Genomic DNA, 21,469 nt, shown 5'->3' with positions numbered 1-21,469 from the left:
TCAGGTCATGATCCCGGAGTCTTGGGATGGAGCCCTGCATCGGGCTCCCTGGTCAGCAGGGAGTCTGCTTCTCCCTCTGACCCTCTCCCCTCTCATGTTCTCTTTCTCTCTCAAGTAAATAAATAAAATCTTTAAAAATAAAAATAAAATAAAATAAAATAAAAATTTGGACATGTTACAATGGGGACAACTTATCTCTTCTCCCCTATGTCTAGAGTCTCAGCTGGAAAGACTCAAGAGCTGGGGTATAGTAGCTTTTGGGGCATCTTTGCTCACATGTCTGTGGGGTGATGTTGGCTGAAGCTGGAGCTGGCGACCGGAAACCTATGCATCCTCTCAAGTGGGCCGGGATTCTTCCTAACATGGCGGCTGGGTTCCAAGATTGAGTGTCCAGGAGAACCAAGCATAAATCGTTTTATTTTTTATTGACTTTGCTCGAAAGTCACATAATGTCAGTTCTGCCTTTGGCCCAAACCCTCTCAGATTCAAGAGAAGGGGATAGAGCCCCTACCTCTTGATAGAAAGGATGTAAGAGAGTGGTGGGTGAGGGGTATTGTTGCAACTAAGTGGGAAAAATCTACCTGCCACGTGGGTTGTCAAGAAAGTTCAGGTCAAGTACCTTGAGGCCATTTATCCCAGGTCAGACTGAAAGTTCTTCCAGTGTCATTCATTCCTTGGAAGAAAGAGCAGTGGAGGGGATAAAAGGAAGATGAGAAAAACAAAGACATTGGACTACATTTTATCACACTGTTTTTCCCCAGTGTAAAAAATCAAAACAGGGACAACTGGGTGGCTCAGTCAGTTAAGAGTCTGCCTTTGGCTCAGGTCATGATCCTGGGGTCCTGGGATCCAGCCCCCACATGTGCTCCCTGCTTCTCCCTCTCCTCCCCACTCATGCTCTCTCTTGCTATCTGTGTCTCTCTCTCTCAGATAAATAAATAAAATCTTTTTTAAAAATTTAAAAACAAATATAAAAAAGCAGAACCTTGGCCTGGGAAGAGTTTCTTTTTCCTCAAAATGCTATTAGCAACTGACCATTTTATTAGAATGTGAAAAAATTATTTATTGTGAAAAATTATTCTGCTCAAGTAGCAATATGTTTTCACATTTAAATAAACAAAACCAAAAAAATTCCCTTTCTTTAATTTATCCTGCTCTTGCACATTAAAGCAGGCACTGGACCGAACATAAAATTTCATTTCTTCCCCCTGTAGTAGTTACTATTTAGTTGTGTTCTACTGGGGGTTGAATGAACAAGTTTCGAAATAAATAAAAAGTTGGTTTCTGTGTGTGTATGTGTGTGTGTGTGTGTGTGTGTGTGTATGAGAGAGAGAGAGAATACACCTTATGTTGTATTTGAGCTTTTTAAAGAATATTTTTTGAATTATATTCCAGAAAGTAAGAAGCTGAAGTGTAGCTAATTTTGTCTGATTTTAATGAGCCATACAGATATTATTTTGTTCCAAGAGAATTTTCTGGTATAAAAGAATTCATTAAGTTTAATAAATGATTTGTAATTAATGGGTTGGTATCTCTGGCAAAGTGGAAGGTGTTAATATTGTTTTTTTATGTGCTAAGTGCATTAGCCTGTAGGGTAGTATTTTTACCAAGACCATTAAAACAAAGAAAAATTTTTCCAACAAGAGCACAAGTTTTGGGCCACCTGGATGGTCTGTAGGTAAAGCCTCTGCCGTGGGCTCAGGTCATGATCTCAGGATCCCCATCTACGGAGCCCTGCCTTGGGCTCCCTGCTCAGGGGGGAAGCTGCTTCTCCCTCTCCTTCTGCCCCTCCGCCTGCTCCTGCTCTCTCTCTTGCTCATGCACTCTCAAATAAATAAATAAAATCTTGAAAGAAAGAAAGAAAGAAAGAAAGAAAATTTTATGTTCTTTACCAAAGCCATCTGGGTTCTTTTCATATTACTAATGCAAAGGTATGATTTATGTTTGTTTACTGTACCTGTGATATTTACCAATGTTAATTGTGTGGTTAACTGACTCCGCAGTCTACAGAAGATTCTGCATTTCACACCACTGAATTGCTGTACGCACTGTTACGCAAACTCAGAAGCCCACCCCGTCTCGGTATCTGCCGCCACAGGGATAATGGCCGGGGATTCAGGGACTGGCAAGGAACAGTAAAGACTGGATGCTCTTCCCAGCCCTGCTGGATAATAGATGGAGCCGCTCTCCCCGCAACGTCATCTTTTTGACACTTGCAAGAGAATAATAGATTATTCTTTTGCAATGGCTAATAAAATACAAACACCGAGTTAGCAAATTAAAAAGTTAGATTTCTCAGAATGACATTGACTCATCTATATTGCATCTGAGAAATAAATATTTTATCCGCTGCATCATTCAATTCAATTTCTCACTATGCATTCTTTGAGATAGAGGGGAATTAATTTTTTTATGGGCTGCCTATTCTGATTTTCTCGTTTTGCACCACGTCCCTGAATCTTGAGGCAAGGGGACAAACAAGAACAGTGACATTGGTGCTGAGGGAGAAACTCGAGCCTAAATGAGTTCCCACTCCGGCAGCTCTCGGGTGACCGCTCTGCTGGTAATCCGTTGTTTCAAATTAGGAATGGAGCTTCCCACAGAACCAGCGATCTCATCTGCGATCTCAGTCTTGCCCACAAAAACTCATTTATCGTGAGTAAAATAGACATACTTCCACTTGCCCAAGTAAAATAGAGAACAGTACCATTGTTTAAGGGCTAGTGGACCCCGGTTATTGAGGAAATGCCAGACGAGGACGTTGATGGGGTCTTCCGTGAGATCCCAAAGGGGACGTCAGGACCCTCTCACAAGAAGGGTCCTTTCTTCCTTCCGATTTCAATACTGACTGTATGGCTTTGCTTATTCCTACATCATCCACTAGTAAAGCCACTTTCAGTTTATTAGGGGACAAGGATTTAGTCCATCCTGCTGCACTGGTAGGGGCCCGTGTCTCGTTCCTATGTAGAAAGAAAGGGAAAGGGGAGAGAAGGCAATGGGTGAGCTCACCAGAGATCTTCCTGCGATGGGACAGCAGGACAGTTTGGTGAGAAGGCGGGCACGTGGCGAGGAGATGACCGGGCCTCGCAGCAGAGGAAAGCAGGTGGCCAGCGGGAGCCCTCAGGGTGCATCTGAGCTGGACAGCCTGTCTGCTGCCAAAGCTGGAAACGGGGGCAGGGTGGGTGGGGTGTGAGCTTGGAAAGAGGATCTACAGTTGAATTCTCGTGCACTTGGGATCCCCAAGATGTATCGGGAAACCAGAGATGTCTGGAAAGATCTCAGAGGGTGACCCAGTCATTTTACTCTAAATTTCGTTGTCATGCCTGAGACTAGCTCCATTTCAGTGTCCCTAAGCAGGCACAGTTGTGGAGAAAGGTCTGCTCTTTGGAATTTGCTCTTTAAATACCGCGGTGACAAGATCCCATTTGTCATCCTGGGGTGGCGATCACACCCTAGCAGGTGGACACGTTTACCTGCAAGCAAGGGTAAACAGGTGTGTGAGGTAGGTGTATAAGGGCAGGAGAGCCAAGGAGGAATTGATGTTTCGATTCTACAACAAATGACAGAACCATGGATCATGACAAGGAAGGAGGACACTTACTGTGTTTCAGGGTATCGAGGTGCTTTGGTTAATGGCATTAGTGTTCAATTAGATACTAACTCCGACTGATAACAGAGGCTTAGTAAAAACAGATACCAGGCAAGAAAAATTTTTAGTAGAGTAAACTCTTTTTTCTTTTCTTTTTTTTTTTTTTAAGATTTTATTTATTTGAGAGAAAGGATGAGAGAGAGCATGAGCTGGGGGTAGGGGCTAAGGGAGAGGAGGAAGCAGGCTCCCCACTGAGCAGGGAGCCCGACACAGGGCTCGATCCCAGGACCCTGAGATCATGACCTGAGCCGAAGGCAGATGCTTCACGGACTGAGCCACCCAAGTGCCCCTAGAGTAGACTTCGTGATAAAATGGTATTTAACTAAAGTTACATCATAGATCAGGAGCAAATACCTTGAGGCTATAAAAACATGTCTTCCTAGAGATGAGACATGACAAATTCTTTGTATTCTTCCTTTGTGGCTCCCACATGTGAACCTCCTGATTTAAGAGTTATGCCTTCCTATACTGGTTAAGGCTGTCTTGTTCGTCCCTTTCCTTGTGATGGCAACCGAAGTGATCATTGTTGATCTTTTTTTTTTTCAATCGTCCCTACTCTGTGCTGGGTATTTCATATACCCATAATTTTCATAATAGGAACAATATGAAATTTTCAGTCTAATCCTCGTGAACACCCTGTAAGTGAGGTCACACCCCTCACTACTGAACAGGAAGGAAAAGTAAAGCTCAGTGAGGAGAAATGCGCGTATCACATTATACCGAGATACACTTATTTCCACACATCAAGGTTTTTGCCAAGGCTCAGACATGTGAACGTGCGGCTCACGATGACCTCTCGTCCGATCGTTGATGTTAAGCATTCGCGGTGACGTACAAGTTAGAGGAGAAACAGGGAGAAATGACAGAAACCCGGCAGCGAACACGCTCAGCTTAGCAGCGTACATAAAATGGAAACAAAACAGAGATAACAAAGCAGAAAGGGCAGTATTTTACTAACATACAGAGCAGGGTATGGGTGTAAGAAATTTTAAAAGTATCGCAAGGAAAAGGTAAACTGATATGAAGATCAAAAGTAATAATGTTGGGGCACCTGGGTGGCTCATTGGGTTAAGCTTCTGCCTTCGGCTCGGGTCATGATCCCGGGGTCCTGGGATCGAGCCCCGCATCGGGCTTTCTGCTCAGCGGGGAGCCTGCTTCCCCATCTCTCTCTCTCTGCCTGCCTCTCTGTCTACTTGTGATCTCTCTCTGTCAAATAAATAAATAAAAAATCTTAAAAAAAAAAGTAATCATGTTTTCATCGGATGGCAGCTTGCGTTGGTAATGGGAGTGTACTGATTTTTTTAAAAAGATTTTATTATTTTATTTGACAGAGAGAGCAAGAGAGGGAACACAAGCAGGGGGAGCAACAGGGTGAGAGGGAGAAGCAGGCTTCCTGACAAGCAGGGAGCTGGGGCTCAATCCTATAACCCTAGGATCATGACCTGAGCCGGAGGCAGACGCTTAACAGACTGAGCCACCCAGGCGCCCCCGGAGTGTGCTGATTTTAAAGCAAGAAAAATGCTATGGGCTCCCACTAAATGAAGGCTGGTGCCGCTTACACGTTTTTTTCCCCACATCCAGTTTATTTGCTTTGGCTTTAGCGAAGCATTGTGGGGAGTTGTTATTATGTAAACAGAAAAGAAGCTAGTGGATTTGCCAAGTACAAGATGAACATATTTTGCAGTGTCCTAGAGCTTACACCACCAGATTCTGACATTTTGCCTCAATACCCCAGATTCCAGACCCTTGAAACATTGCTTTCTGATTTCTAAAAACGATACAAGTTCTGAGCTGGAGTATTAATTCTCCAAGTCATTGCCTCGGTGTAAAGTCACTCTGGCCATAAATATAAAAAATAGATATTTAATAAAAATACGAGGTGACGTGTAATACAGTTTTTATTGTTATGAATTTTAGAATGACCTTATTGCTCATGGATGGCACGGGCATAAAGTAATTAAATGGATAGGCTGGGAAGAGTGGTTGTAAAAATATGCCTGATATTCTGTGACATTTTTCATGTTCTCTCTCATCGGAAACTCAGCGCCTTTCCTACAAGAAGAATGACAGTACAGTAGTCCAAAAGCTGAGAACGCGTGGAGATAAGGGTAGCCTTTCCAGCCTTATTCTTGTGGTTTTTAGACTTACTGTATACGTTGCACAAAGACAACACGAAAGCCAGCTACGTTTCTGTTCTGAAATCCCAAAAGAAGCCACCCGAGGATAAAACGGATACTAATCAGGGTAAAATTATCTTAGGTCTCAGTCCACCTCCTGTCCCCAGACTCTACAACATTGTTAAGAGGTGTTTTCACGGTGACTGGCATAAGCCTACAGTAAACCATGCCAGAGGGAAACGACCCCACATTCTTTCAGAAAACAGCTCCAGCGCAGGGGGGAAAATGTTTATTTTTCTAATCCCACTGTTAGAACTCGTTGCCATAGAAACAATTGACTCTTATTTTGGTTTCACAGGCCCTCCATCCAGATAAAGGGAAGAGTGGGTATTGAGTTTGGAACGCAGCGGATATGGAGACGGTGCGCTTGCGGGAAAGGCAGAGGCTTCATGGAAAGCCAGCTACAGGCCCGTCTAGATAGCGGAATAGTCTCTTTCAAAGGCCACCGGGGTGGGGCTGCAGGAAGGCAGCAGAAGCAGAGAGCAGGGAGAAAACGTTGTCTCCTTTCCCGGACAGATCGTCTGTCTGTGATTTCGGAGATAGGGAGGGCGCTAGGAGTGGAAATCTGCCCAGGATTGCCTATTTAATCGCGGACGCCTGAGAACTTGCTCCTAAAAGCATTTTTGTTTATTGTTATCCTTACTGGAAACAAACTAAGATCAAGTCAGGATCAATTAAGTATGATTATCCTCTAGAAACTTCTGGTATCTTTACGTTCTTTTCTTCCCTCTTTGGTTCCACTTAATGCCTTGATTGTTAGGGTCCCCCAAAGCTGGGGAAACATGAAGACAAACTTCTCTTAGATAGGAACCTAATTGTCCTAACATGCTTGTGCTTTTGAATGCATTTTGAGGAGTCCAAAAATTACCTCTGCCTAACTAGATGAAGTGTGCCCACTGAAGTTTGCATTCGTGTAATGATTAGCAGTCTCCTGAGCACATGGGTGTAAAACCAGCTCAATCCTAAATTTTTGTCCAGATATTTCTGTCAGGGGTGCCCGGGTGGCTCAGTCGGGTAAGTGTCTGTCTTCAGCTCAGCTCATGATCCTGGGAATCTGGGGATCGAGCTCCCCATCAGGCTCCCTACTCAGCGGGGGAGTCTGCTTCTCTCTGCGCCTCCCCCTGCTTGTGCTCAATCGCTCTCTCTCCCTCTCTCTCACTCTTTCTTTCTCAAATAAATGAACAAAATCTTAAAAAAGGAAACAACATTCTTAAAAAAATTTTTTCTGCCAAATGGCAAAAAGACAATACAGAGAAACCCATCTCTTCGGCACCTCTTGTTTTTATACAATTGTGAGATAGGATTAGGACTTAAAAACTCTAATAACTCAGGGGGACTACAGGAAGGACGACCCGGAGCGTGGGCTTTCCCTCCTCTCAAAAGAGAAATGTTGCTGGAGGAGAGGAGGGTGGGAGGGGTGGGATGTCAGGGCGATGGACACTGGGGACAGTGTGTGCTGTGGTGAGTGCTGTGAATTGTGCAAGCCTGACAATTCACAGACCTGTACCCTGAAGCAAATAACACATTATATGTTAATAAAAAAAGATAAATCTTTAAACATTCAGCACCCTGAATTCACTAGCTAAAGAATTCCCCAACTTATGTTCATTAAAAAAAATGTTTTTTGTCTGAAATGCTTTTGGCATCTTTACTACTTATTTTTCACAAAAAAATTTTGGTTTGTGACCCTCCACTCTGATGGGCAAAGCAGGTGGAGTATATTTGACTAGCCAGAGAGCTGTCTTGAACTTAGTAATATCCTGAGATGCTTGAACCATTAGGATGTTACCTCTAAAGGCTTTTTAAAAACATTTTTCTAAAGTCTAATACACACATAGGCACCTCTCAAGGCTTTTCAAGTCTAGAATGATGGTGTGGGGGGTTTTCTGATACAATGATTATGTGGCTGGCACTTTGCTAAGCACTTACTATCACCTAATTTAATTTTCTTAACAATCCTTTCAAGCAGGCACTATTATTATTCTCCCTTTACCAGGCGACGGGAGCATGGAGGGATTAGCTGACTTGACCAAGGTCACACGGATAAATGTCAGAACCAGAATTCAAACCCCAATTTTTCTGACTCCAGAGGAGTCAGACCCTCTCTGGATAAGAGGAAAATTTCCCCAGGGAAATCCCACATTGTTATACACCTGCTGAAGTCTGTCACCAATAAACCTGAGATTTATTGCTTTTGCCAAAACTATTTTTGAAACGGGCTTCCAGGCTTCATGACTTCTCCACCCGCAGAGTCCGAGGGAACATTTGGTTTATTTCAGGTGGTGTGAAACGAGAGCCGAGTCGGTGATGCTCTTCCTCGAAAGGCAGGACTCGTGAATGGTAAAAGTTCAGACTGTCTTGGGCTGCTAGGAGAACCATTTACGGAAAATGGGTCTTTCAGCCCTGTTTCTATAGCCACTTTGAATAAAGAGGAACCAGCTCAACTGGCAAAAATGCTACTGACTTCAGGTACCCACAGGACTAACCAGCCTAATGTTAGGAGTTGAGCTGGCACATAAAATTTGCCTTTCTTGGAATTCAACATAAAAGATAAGAAAAGCAAAATGGAAGTGCTGAATTACTGTATTGTACACCTAGAATTAAAATGAAAACTTAAGGGCGCCTGGGTGGCTCAGTTGGTTAAGTAACTGTGTTTGGCTCAGGTCATGAGCTCGGGGTCCTGAGATCAAGTCCCACACTGGGCTCCCTGGTCAGCAGGAAGTCTGCTTCTCCCTCTCCCTGCCACACCCCCACTTGCACCGCCTGTCTCTCTCTCTCTCTGTCAAATAAATAAATAAGATCTTTTTTAAAAATTAAATTTAAAAAAGCAATAATAAATAAACCAAGAGCAGCTAGTGTCCTCCATGCAGCACTTAAATACTTAAAATACAATTCTGATTTCTTAATTTCAACTGTCCCTTAGCTGAAATTCTTTATATCGAGTGGCAAATCAGGAAATTAGCAATCCTCCATAAGTGGCTGTAAGCCCCAAAACTTCTAGGAGGTTAAGGCTTTGAACACCAGCCATCAAACTGAGCAGGATTTTAGCATGAACTACAGTATTGATAATGAGTTGATAATGAACGCCAAGGGAGAGCTAGAAGATGTCTGTTCTGCTATTAACATTGGAATATTTGTTGTCATGCCCAAAAGTCAGCATTAGATTACGAGAAAGAGAGTGGAAAGCAGTCCTTTGTTTGCCTATGAAAACACTGACCTTGACCACAAGATATTCTCACTCAACATACTCCTGAGCCCAGGGATTTAGCTTTAAGAGGTGGATGTCTACCGTCCACAGGAAGAGAATGTAGCATGCTTTGCTTTTAGAGTGCTTTGCTAGAAGAAACTAGAAGAAAGCATGCTTTAATAGTGTTTCAGTCATGGTCCCAGCAAGAAATAGGTGGTGAAAAGGTTTTCACTGAAGGAGTTTAAAGAAAGGGCATTTAGAACGGTGTTTAAGGGTAAGGCGACCAGCAAAGAATATTGTGGCATCTCGGGACAGTGGCAACAGGAAACCATCGCCGCTCCGAAGCTGGAAGAAAACATGGCGTCTGATGCCCCACGCGGGATGGAACCACAGAAGGAGGGCTGCCTGAAAGGAACGTTAACCGTAGAGGAACACAGCCTTGCCAGCACCTGGCGGGGCAGGAAGGAGAGAAGCAATCAATGGTACAACCCGTCTCCTTCCCCCCTGTAGTCCGCCTCCTGCCTGTCCTCTCGTTGGCCACAGCCTTGCAGAAACCAGAGCTCAGGGGAATTCGGCAGTAACCCTGGGCCTGTAGCAGAGCAGAGGAGGGCAGGGTTGGGTGTGGGGAAGCAGGAATAACCAGTGCGAACCCGGTTCTGGTCTGTCCATGTTTAAACATGCAAGTGAGCGAGCGAGCAAGAGAAAACAAAGGACAGATTCTCTACATACATATGATTAGATCATAGTATGTGATACTAAGAAAGTAAACAGCACAGAGGCAAACTTTTATAATGTGCAGTAAATGGAGAACCCCTGCAATATCTCACCCATTAGTAAGAATCCACTTACTAGCATGAAGAATCTAGTAGACCAGTTAGCAAAACAACATGAACCAATTATTTGTAAAAGAGAAAATACATAGATGAAGACTGTTTAGTCTCATCAGTATGTCAGAAATACATGTTAAAACCAAAATAAGATCTGGTTTTCCTGCTGAATTATGAAGAAAATAGATCATACCTAACGGGGGCAAGGACATGGGGGAATGGGTCTTTCGTACTCTGCTAGTGAAGGTATGAGCTGGGACAGCCTTTCTGAAAATCAGTGTAAGAGTAATTCCACTTCCAATATTCCATCTTAAGGAAATGATCAAAAACACAGATAAAGATCAATGCACAAAGATACACATGACAACTTTAATTATAATAGACCAAAAAAAAAAAAAAAGGAAACAACTGTCCAACCTTAGTAGAAGTGTTAAGTCAAGTACATGAAGTCCATTCCATCACATTTTGTAGGGGCTTTAAAAATCATGTTCACGATGACATTTTTTGTCCTAAGGTAAGCAAAAATGTAGTATTGCAAAATCGTATGTATACTATCAGCACGACCATGTTTAAAGAAAAAAGCCAGGAAAATATTGAAGAAAAAAATAACCAAAATGTTAATAATAGTTGCTTTTTCTCCAGACAGGGAAAATTATGATGATTATTTCCCCTTTCACCTATTTATGCCTTGTGTACTATCCGAATATTCTAAGATAAGGATGATGAACCTTCGTTTAATAATTTATTGAATTATACCAGTCATCGTTGGGAGGGCCTAGACACGCAGAGTTCCTGAGGCATGGCCCTTGCCTGAATTTGTTTACAATCTAGTGAGTTTTTCAAAAAAATTATTTGGGGCACCTGGGGGGCTCCGTCGGTTAAGCATCTGCCTTTGGCTCTGGTCGTGATCCCAGGGTCCTGGGTTCGAGCCCCGCTTCCGGCTCCCTGCTCTGCGGGGAGCCTGCTTCTCCCTCTCCCACTCCCCCTGCTTGTGTTCCTTCTCTCACTGTCTCTCTCTCTCTGTGTCAAATAAATAAATACAATCTTTAAAAAAATTATTTATTTATGAGTGAGTGAGAGCAAGGAAAGGAGCAGAGGGAGAGGGACAAGCAGACTCTGTTGAATGCAGAACCCGATGCGAGGCTCCGTCTTAAGACCCTGGTATATCTCAGCTGAAACTAAAAGTCAGACACATAACTGACTGAGCCACACAGGCGCCCCTCTAGTGATTTATTTATACATTGTAACTTCAAAAATTAGAGCATAAGAAAGCTGTTGTTTGTTTGACTAGAGGGGGTGAGAAGCAGGGTCTTTTCTATTCCCCATTTGATCTCTTTCCCTCACACCACCTTTGCCAGCCCACAGGGATCACGGCTGCTTTATCTTCCAAATAGGTCTAAAACCCTATGCATGGTAAACCCATAAAGCTTTCAGAAAGAGTAAATAAATAAAATATCTGCAAGGCTTTGGAGTAGGTCAAGAGTTCTTCAGTAGGACGCAAACGTGCTCACTACAGATGGGGAAAATGGTGAATTGTATTAAAATTAAAACTCTATATATCAAATCACACAATTAAGACAGTAAAAATTCAGGCCATGGAGAAGAAAGCCTACAATTCACATACAAGACTCCTATCCAGAATATGAAAAGAACTCCTATATAGCAATAAGAAAGAGGCAGACAACCCAAGAAGAACAGTGAGCAAAGATTTGAACAGGTGATCACAAAAGGATATCCAAATAAACAAGGCAGGTTTTCCAAACATGAATCATTAGCAATGCAAATAAATGCTTGCACAGTGTGATGTCATTACACCCCCAAATTAAGAAGGCAGATAGGTAGTAGCAAATAGGGAGGAAGGCGTGGAGCCACTGAACTTCCGTCCACAGTTGGGGCGGGGGAGGCTGGTGAGGGAGGGTAGTGCAGATGGGCATAATCGCTTCAGAAAACATCTGGCAAGATCTGGGAAAGTTGAGTGGAAGGGAACCCCGTGTTTGGAAGTCCCAGTGCTAGGTGCAGACCTGAGAGAAACACACGCTATGTTCCTCACATGACATTTGTTGTCACCAAGTAGTGCAAGCAATCCCAATGGCCACCCGCAGCCCAGTGGGTAAGGAAAGGGCAGCAGAACTATCCAGGCAGTGGGGAATGAACTACAGCTACATCCAACAGCATCTGTAAATATCACAAGCTCAGGATTGAGGGACTCCCTTCTGGGGGTCTCATAATATTCTGTTTCTTCATCTAGCTGGGAGTTATACTGGTCTGTTTGTAGGAACATTCATCAAGGCATACTTTTCTGCATGAAAATTAAAAATTGCGTGATATATATATTTATAAATATGTATGTGTTTATGTGGCATATACGTACATACATATACACATGTATAAAAGAGGTAATGTAAATGCACTTATACACACCCAGATAGACACACACACACACAAAAACATACACACATGTATATCCCATCCAAGATGGAACCACTTCTGACCCGCCTCTCTGTTATCTCCATTCTAACGTGACTCCAGTAGCTGTTTGCCCACTTCCTCTCTTGGAGTCTTTATCTGTAGCCAGAATGATAGTCTCTGAAACAGGGGCTGGGTCGTATCTGTCTTTGGCTCATACCCAGCAGTAACTACCCATGTCAATCAGAATAAAATCCTCCAAGGAGACACAGATCCCTGACAGCCTGACCACCCAGAACTGTCACGTTTATCCGTTTATCCTGCTTCATTTTTCTTTATAGTTCTTCTCACCAGCTGACACGCCACTGACTTGCTTCTCCCCCACTAGGATGTGAGCTATATGAGAGCACAGACTCCAGCTTTCTGCTTCATGTCCCTGATATCTAGAACAGTGCCTGGCATAAAGTAGGTGGTGAATGAATGAATGAATGAATGAATGAATACCAAAAAAATAGAGCAAATAGGGACGCCTGGGTGGCTCAGTTGGTTAAGCATCTGCCTTCAGCTCAGGTCATGATGTCAGGGTCCTGGGATCGAATCTAGTGTTGGGATCCCTGCTCAGTGGGGAGTCTGCTTCTCCCTCTGCTTCTCCCCTCCCCACCCCCGTCTCATTCTCATTCTCTCTCTCTCTCAAATCAATAAATAAAATCTTTAAAATATATATAGGAAATAGGCAGAATACGTATGTTTAGCTTTCTTTTATAGGTTAAGAAACAAGAAAATGAAAAGAATTGATGTTATTCAAGAGTACAGCTCAGGCCTATTTCTCTCTCTCTCCCTGTCCTCTGTCTCCCCATGTATCCACACATCACACATCCATGCAATGTAATTAGATAAGGCTGCTGGTCAGAATTCAATGATGGTGAATCCAGGTAATGACTGATTATACTGAAATTCGACATTTTTATCTAAGCCTTGTTTGGGGGATATATGGCCCTTTTGAATACATAACTGTAGAAAACCTATCATTGTTCTTGCCAAAAATATGTGTTTGGGACCTAGGGATGTTCCCCTCAGCATTCTGCATAAGAGTATTTTTCAAACAAAATGACACCATTTTGTTAGGCTCCACAACAATTGCAAAACTTTCCAGGCCCTGACAATGAACTATTTCGTAAGCTTGCATGTCCAGAAACAGAGATTTTTCCTGTCAGAAGTCCTACCCCCTGTCCTGGGAGTGAACCGTGGGGCTCCCGGAGCAGGCGAGGGTGTTTACGGTTAATTTCTGGGTCTGGATAGAGACTGACCAGTTACCTCTTCACAGGGCCCCCCAGTGGGGTATGCCACTTGGCAAGCTTGTCTAAAATCTGGCGAAATGTGCGCATCTTGGTTGTCAACCTGGTTGGCCCTTCTATTGGGGTTAGAGAGAGAGCGAGTGAAAGAGAGAGAGAGACATTTAGGCCCTTTCAGTGACCACACAGCTGAGGACACGGTTTTGTTGCTTTGGTTTTTAATTGAAAAAATGAGAAACAGCCATAAGCCCTCAAGTACACAATGTGTACTCAACTGCCATAAAGAATCTAATCCTTCCCCTCCTCCCTCTTGGAAAGCAGTGAGCGTAACATCAAGCCGTAACTGTAGCAGCAAATTAAATAATAAAATGAACCCCAAGAGACGCTGAGTATAACAAGGCCAGTGTCAGATCATTTGCTCATCAAGTAGTTCAGTCTTTTAATAAGGCAAACAATGATGGTTAGAGGACACAATGATGCCGTTACTTCTAAGTGAGTACAAAATAACCGTTCATGTCAGAGGACAAAAAAATGCCAAAGTTCATTTTTTAAAAAATTTATTTTTTTTTTATGATATTCTGTTAACCAACACATAGGACATCGTAAGTTTTTGTTGTAGTGTTCAACGATTCATTAGTTGCATAGAACACATTTTGGGAGCTCAGATTACAGTTCAGGAGGGGAGAGCATGGAATAAAGAGGATATATATGTGATTCCAGTGCAGGAGTTCTGGTTTCATTGGCCACACCACTTGGAAGCTGTGTGACTCAGGGTCAGTTCATTAACCTCTCTGAATATCGGTTTCCTAGGGATGAAAAATAAGGTTGGTAAAAACACCTAATTTGCAAGGCTTTTGTGAAGATCCTGTGAGGTCTTAGCTCTAAAAATATTCTGTAACCAAGAATACGCTATAGTAATGTATAGGATTATTAGTGTGTTTAAATAATTCATTGAATAACCTTCTTACCTTCTCCCTACCTCCTCAAGTCACTTCCCTAAGGTTTAGCTAAAATACTGCCCATCCCTGAGGTCTGTCTATCCCTCCTGTTATAGATTAGGACAGTTTTCTATATTTACACAAAAAAGTTTTATATGTTTCATATCTGAACCAGCCTGTCTAAGTCTTCAGAATAGAATTGTGACCTTCTGTGAAACCCAGATTCTTAATGCTGTGCATATATGAACAAGGAATTCCATGACAGGTAGGACAGATGGAGACTGAGAAGTGAGGGAAATCACCTCCTTCCCCATCCTGGTTGGAACAAGCATTTTCTTCTCCATAATAGAAAAAGTGGCTATTTGGTGAACATGTGTCCTATGCCAACCACTGTGCTACCCGTTATTTGATGTGATCCTCAAAGACCCCTGTTACTGCTGCCTACAGACAAGAAGACTGTAGACTACTCTAGAACAAGTAATTTGACCAATGCCACATAGTGGAATCAGAATTGGAACCCAGACCTGCCTAATTCCTTTCCTGGTCTTTTTCCATTTGGGGATTGATGATTTACCTCCTGCTTTTTAACTAACTTTGTGTGTCTGTGTTTGCCTTTCTGTTCATTACCTTCTCCTTTTATTTCTGGGGATACGTGTAACAGAGTAGGATAGAGGCTTATAACAGAGATGTGGTCACCGTGCTTAAGGAATTGTTGTAATCCACTGCAAGAAAGATGACTGACAAACAAATCCCTATATGACATGGAAGAATTTAAGAGGTCATTAGGGATGGTACATTACCCTCCCGGCCTGGAAGGTGCGAGAAATACTTGACTTTATTCAACTGTTGTTAGGACAGACTGAAATGCCTTTATCAAGTGTGTGGCAAGGACTCAGACACCTGGTAAGTGCTCAGTATCTGGGCTGTATAATGATGCCAGACAGTCCCAGGGTAATAACTGGGATCCAAAGCTGGAAAAGCAACTTGGTGCCAGATTTTGAGAGCCTTGAATGCCATTCTAAAGAGTTTGGACCTTCAGCTTGGTTAAAAACAATTGTGCCAAGGTCAGTAATCATCGCCAAAAGAAATTAGAGCTGATGCTGTTTGGCGCTACCTTTAAAAATTCATTGTGACTGAGACAGAGTTAAGGGGCCCTGTTGGAACTGGTTTAGAGGACTTTTATATTCGATGCACTAAAAGGAAAGATGATATTTTCAAGTTTAATGCCCTGTACTGTTTCTTCCACAGTAATTAGTGAATGCCAAAGGCGGCAACTGGAGTCTGTGAGCTACTCCTCTCGCTACGCTCTGGGCCTCTTTTATGAAGCTGGCACGAAGATTGATGTCCCTTGGGCTGGGCAGTACATCACCAGTAATCCCTGCATACGCTTCATCTCCATTGATAATAAGAAACGCAATATAGGTCAGTACCCCCATTATTTCCCTTAAATACAGTAACAATGGTGGGTGTAGATCATGAAAAATGCTGTTTAATTGAGTGTTGCCATTCTGAACAGAGCAAGCATTTAACTCCAAGCCACAGGGGATAAAATTTAATGTCACATTTGGCCAATAATAAAATATACAGTGAAACCAGCAAAGTTTTTCAGAAAAATCATTCACCACATGGTTTGTATTACCGAGTCCGTGAACATAGTGTCAGAAGTTTTAAGATTTCAAAGTGGCCCAAGTTCTGTTGCTTTAATGTGGGCCCATCTATATGCAGAAGTATCTCTCCTCCTTTATGGCTTGGTGGAGTTTGTTTTCTGTTTGTTTGGCCTTGTTTTTTTTGTTGTTGTTTGTTTTTTTAATTTGCTAAGTGCTGCTCTTTCCATTTCCCAGGCTAGAAATAAAAAGTGAATTTCACTATGTTATGAAAATCCTTCACTTCACTATAATGTTATTTATTTAATTTTCCTCCGGAAGACTGCATAAAATTACTGTGTGTACACTATGACGAAAATAACAGTAAAATGTTTCATAAGCGCTTCCCTAGAATGGGCTAAAATCTACACTTCGCCCTTCTTGCTGAAGGTCATTATTAAAATTAGATTCAAATTACAAGAATAAACATAATGCTCATCTCAGGAATAAAGGAGAAAGTGTCTCCTCCTTCACAGGATTAGAGCGAGCCCTAAGATAACTGCTTTTTGAAGAATATGTCGTGATGATTAGAAGTGACTACGTCCTTGCAGGGGCTCGTCATTTCAATTCGTTGTTGTGTTATACGATGCAGTGGTAGTTTCACCGAGCCGTTAGTTAGAAGTCTTGCTTGATAAAATCACCAACTAATGTCTCTTGGCCTGCCAGAACTTTAGAATGATAAAACCGGGCTGGAGTACGGTTTTTGTATCAGAGCACATGATCTTAGAAAAATGTTTCTTTTATAACTTAAAACTCCCCCAGGGCTAGACTGTTTATGTTAACATGATCTCACATATATGTACAATCAGCAGTTCATGAAATGTCCTGTAACAGCAATGGATTAACCATTTTAAACTCTACAACCACTTTGTTCTGAGAAAAGGATAGCCCTTGACCCGCTCATGTTATATGTCATGAATTAGACATTATCCTTCGTGTATGGCTTTGTAAGATATGAAATATTTGTTAGGGAGTATTCAGTAATATGTAACAAAAACCAATTTAAACTTGTTTAGACAACATGAAGGTCATTTGCTATATTATCTGCTGTAGACTGAATTGTATCCTTCCAAAATTCATGTGTTGAAGCCCTCATCTGCAGTGTGATTCCATGCAGAGATAGGGCTTTGAGGATGTAAAGAAGGTTAAATGAGGTCATAAGGGTGGGATCCTGATCTGGGATGATTGGCGGCCTTACAGAATGAGGATGAGAGTTCTGTCCCCTTGCGCACATACCAAGGGTAGGTGGTATGAGGACGGTGAGAAGGTGGGGGAAGACAGGCTCTCTGCAACCAGAAGGGAGGCTTTACCAGAAACCCAATTGCCTGGCACCTGCATCTTGAATTTCCCAGCCTCTTGAAGGCAAGAGAGATACATTTCTATTGTGGAAACCATGCAGTCTGTGGCATTCTGTTATGCCAGTCCAAGCTTACCGAAACATGATCTAAGAGGAAGACGTCGGAGAGGAGACAGCAGGAAGGATCGGTCCAAGACCTGAGGAACAGCTTCAAGGATCTAGAATTATCCTTCTCTGCTCTCTTCGCTCTTCTTCAGAGGATTGACGGCAAGATGAACTGACTGTTGGAATCACGTCCAAACCCACCAACGCGCTCAGGGAGAAGAGGGACCATTCGGTTTCTGTCTCTTTCTAAGAATCAAGGAATTCTTTCCCAAGCCCCCTCCACTGACTTTACCTTGTATGTCATAGGTCAGAATTAGGTTACCTGACCAGTCTGAAACCCATCATTCACTGGCAGGAGGGGCTGGGACTGCAACGACGAACCAGATGGATCAAGATTCACTCCTGGAATTGCTGTTAGGATCATCTTCCTTAGGTCATTCAGGTAGATACCTGAATAAAGTAGGGTTTTGTTTGGAGGACACTAGGTTGGTGGTACCTAGCGCCCATCATTTTCAAGTAAAGTCACATGGTGGACGGGAGGTAAAGTTCTAATGTTGACACATGAAGAGAAGAATCGTGTAGATTCAAAGTTATCTTTGAAAATCCCCTAAATGTAGGTGACATTTTGGAGACTGAAATACCTTTCAGTAAACTCAGGAGAGCCATCGTTCCAACATCCCATAGATTTCGGTTTCTTTGGGTGAGGCCAGATGAAATAGTTGGCGTCCATTTGTAGGACAGAGTGATATTTTCTACCGTGAAAGGCACACGGAAAGCATCAGCAGTCACACGTCCCAGTAGATTAAATCACTGTGCGGATGGAGGGGGACAGTGAGTGACATCTCCCGAGTACACCCCGGTCACCGTTCGTTAAAGAGCTACGCAGATTTCAAAGAGCACCACACGAGCATATTCATAAATCCTCCCATGCTGGGCAGCATCTGAAATAAGAGAAATAAAAAAATTTTTTTTTTGTATTAACAACCACCGAGGTCTTTAGAACTCTTCCCACTTCAGCGGGAAGGCTGGGGGGATCGGAAACCATGTTTTCGCTCCAGCCGGGCCTCTTCAGTCGGCCAAGAAATGCCCGCCTTTCTTTGCCAGTTTTATGGAAAATTAATCTTGGATTATGCGAGTTTTAAATTGTGGGAGGCCTCCAGTAATGGCATCCCCTAACATAAAATCTAACTGCCTTGCATTTCAACTAGTTGTTTTTTTTTTTCCTCACTATCTGGGGCCAGGGTGCTAAGAGTGTCTAGTGGACTTGACACGATATAAATGTCCACATAGCATAACTCTGCTGTGTTTTATTGGCGCTGTATTTAGATAGACTAGCAAGAGTTGTGTCTTTATGTTACTAACATTACCCTGCACCCACCCTGGCGCTGGAGCGTGCGATCGAATCTAGAAAGAACACTGTACGTGCACGCGCTCCGCTGATGATGGGGAGAGTCTTTGTGCTGTGGAGGTAAAGCGGCGACAAGATAAAAAGTGGCAGGGTTGAGTCCACAAAACACGGTCTGTTGTTAGGTCTTGAAGAGAGCCGGAGGATGAAGGATTCGTAGCCCAGACCGGACAAAGGTGAAGGAGTAGTCATTTGTCAGATGTCGGGGATAGGCAGTACACACAGAAAGCCACAGTGAGAAGCCAAGTCTCCTTAGGCAGGAGGGCTAAATTCCAAGACATGTTAGGCCTGGCTTCAGGTACCAATAGTAGGGGGCAGGAGCCACTGTCCTTTGGTTTGTGTTTCCCAGAAAGCGCTCAATGGAACACCAGTTTCTTGATAAGCTCTTTGAGAAGGGGTTCTGTCATCACATCAGTTTGCAAAATGCTCCCAACTTTAACTAGAATTTAAAGAGTTTCCAGTCATAATTGTCCTATTAAAGACATTCCTATTAAAAAAAAAAAAGCCACCTTCTCATTTCATTTAATCTAGAATTTCCCAAAGGTATTTGACCAGGGGTATTTTATCTGAGCACCGTACCTACTAATATCTGACAGAAATGATGCCCCCGGACACCCTTGGGAAACCCTGATGTGATATCACCGTGTGTGCCTCAGACCTGGAAGGGAATCATAGGCCAGGGAAGGGGAGTCGAAGGCTGGTGGGGAAGCCATCAATAGAAAAATACTGATTTTTTTTTTTTAAGAAATGGAAGAAGCTTGAAGCTAGCCTGGAACCCCCCAAGAGTTGCCTCATTAGAACAAAACATACTGCTATCCCTCAAGAAATTCCAAGGGATTTATGAGCTCTGTGTTAGGAACTAGGATCAAAGAGCAAAGATTAGAATAAAAGATGTTTTCAGTGCTCTTATTACTTGGGAAATTACAAAGATTTTAAGAGTTCAGTGCCAGGAGCCAAGGGGAGAGATAGATAGGTAGATAGATAGATAGATAGATATTATTTCATATCTCCCAACACGATCTCAGAGAGCCCTCTTAAGATCTTATATTTGGAATTAGCCTGGCCAAGAGTAACTTCTTAGATTCAGCTCAGTTCTATCTCTTACTAGCTGTGTGATTTTGGACAAAGTACTTTAACTATCTGTTTACTGGTCAATATGATGAGGAAAACAATACCAACCCCAAAGATTTGGGGATGAAATGGCTTGAACATGGAAAGAATTCCATACAGCACTTAGCAAGTTATAAGACAGTATCTCTGGCACCTGTTATTACGACTAAGACTACCACTCTTGCACGTGGATATTATATTTTCCAAAGCAAAGGGCATAAATAAGAAGGCCTCCCTTTGGCGAAACGGCCCTCGGATACCAGTGCAGATAGGAGGCTGCGTGGCCTTAATAAGTAAGATATATAAGTTACCCTGAAAATGGTTGGTCACAGTTTTAGCCTCCTTCTGTGTTCACCATCTGGAGGAGCGTTAATGAGAGTCAAATAGCCAATAGACAGCAACCCAAGGAGATCAACACAATCCGCAATTCTAGAAATGTGGATGGCCAAGGACTATGATTACATGGCTTTTGACAACTCATCAAAGGAATCAGTTCAGTTCATCCCCAAAGGAAACAAACACAGGAACAAACTTCTTCATCACATGGAATGTACACCTGCCAAGACTGTATGGTTGGGACCCTCGAGTACAAACACGAGTGTAACGTGTGTTGCCTCCAACAGCTGTTTCACAAAAGATGCAGAAACGTTCTTCACAGAGCTGTTTGTTCCATCAACTCCTTGTAATAAAACAAAAACAAAACAAAACAAAAAACCAGGAGCATGCTATGAAGTCCTGTAAATAATTCGGATGAGCCTGGGATCTCAAATCCAGTCATCTTGGGTTGGCTTAAGGGAGTCGTGATCCTTCCAGTTAAGCAGAGAGCCATGCAGTTGATGGCACGAAGTGGTCTGCTTGAGGATACAAATAAGTGTGGAATTATTTGCTCTTAAACTTGCAGAAAATGGAATCAAGAAACGTAGCACTTTTTACAAAATATTTATTTATTTATTTGAAAGAGAGAGTGTGTGTGCCAGCGTAGGGGGAAGAGGCAGAGGGAGAGGGAGAAAGAGAATCTTCAGGTGGACCCCCCACTCATCGAGGAGCCCGACTCGGGACTTGATCTCATGATCCACGAGATCACGACCGGAGCCAAAATCAAGAGTCAGTCGCTCACCCACATGAGCCACCCAGGCCCCCCGACAGAGGTAGTACTTCAAAGTAGAATAAAAAAAGAAGGGGGAGAAGAAGGAAAGGGGACTGTAGTGGGGGGGGGTGGTAAGGAAAGGGACAAAAGGGCTGTAATCCTCAAAAATGGTCGAGTTTTCCGTTCGGGCTTTTGTTTCAAAATACCAACTCCAGAAGCAGGGCTCGCAGGTAAAATGGCAATCGTCTTAAAATAACCAGAAATAACCAGTTACAAGATGCGTGCTATGCTGTCTGTTGTACAACAGACGTAGTCATTTGTGACTCAATTAGGTAGCCACTGCTGT

The 21,469-nt window shown here is 42.8% G+C and overlaps 1 protein-coding gene across 5 annotated transcripts in view; it reads left to right on the top strand.

The window, feature by feature from the left end:
- RNLS (renalase, FAD dependent amine oxidase) overlaps positions 1 to 21,469 on the top strand; it is a 262,250-nt gene that overhangs the window by 175,279 nt on the left and 65,502 nt on the right. For all 5 annotated transcript variants that reach the window (XM_080822618.1, XM_080822617.1, XM_080822615.1 and 2 more), the window contains exon 5: positions 15,725 to 15,898. In XM_080822618.1, coding sequence (XP_080678744.1) covers positions 15,725 to 15,898 — 174 coding nt within the window. The remainder of the gene's footprint in view (positions 1 to 15,724; positions 15,899 to 21,469) is intronic.

The sequence above is a fragment of the Martes martes genome (assembly GCF_963455335.1).
Source record: "Martes martes genome assembly, chromosome: 14".
NCBI classification, from domain to species: domain Eukaryota; kingdom Metazoa; phylum Chordata; class Mammalia; order Carnivora; family Mustelidae; genus Martes; species Martes martes.
This window is presented reverse-complemented; position numbering and strand designations above follow the sequence as displayed.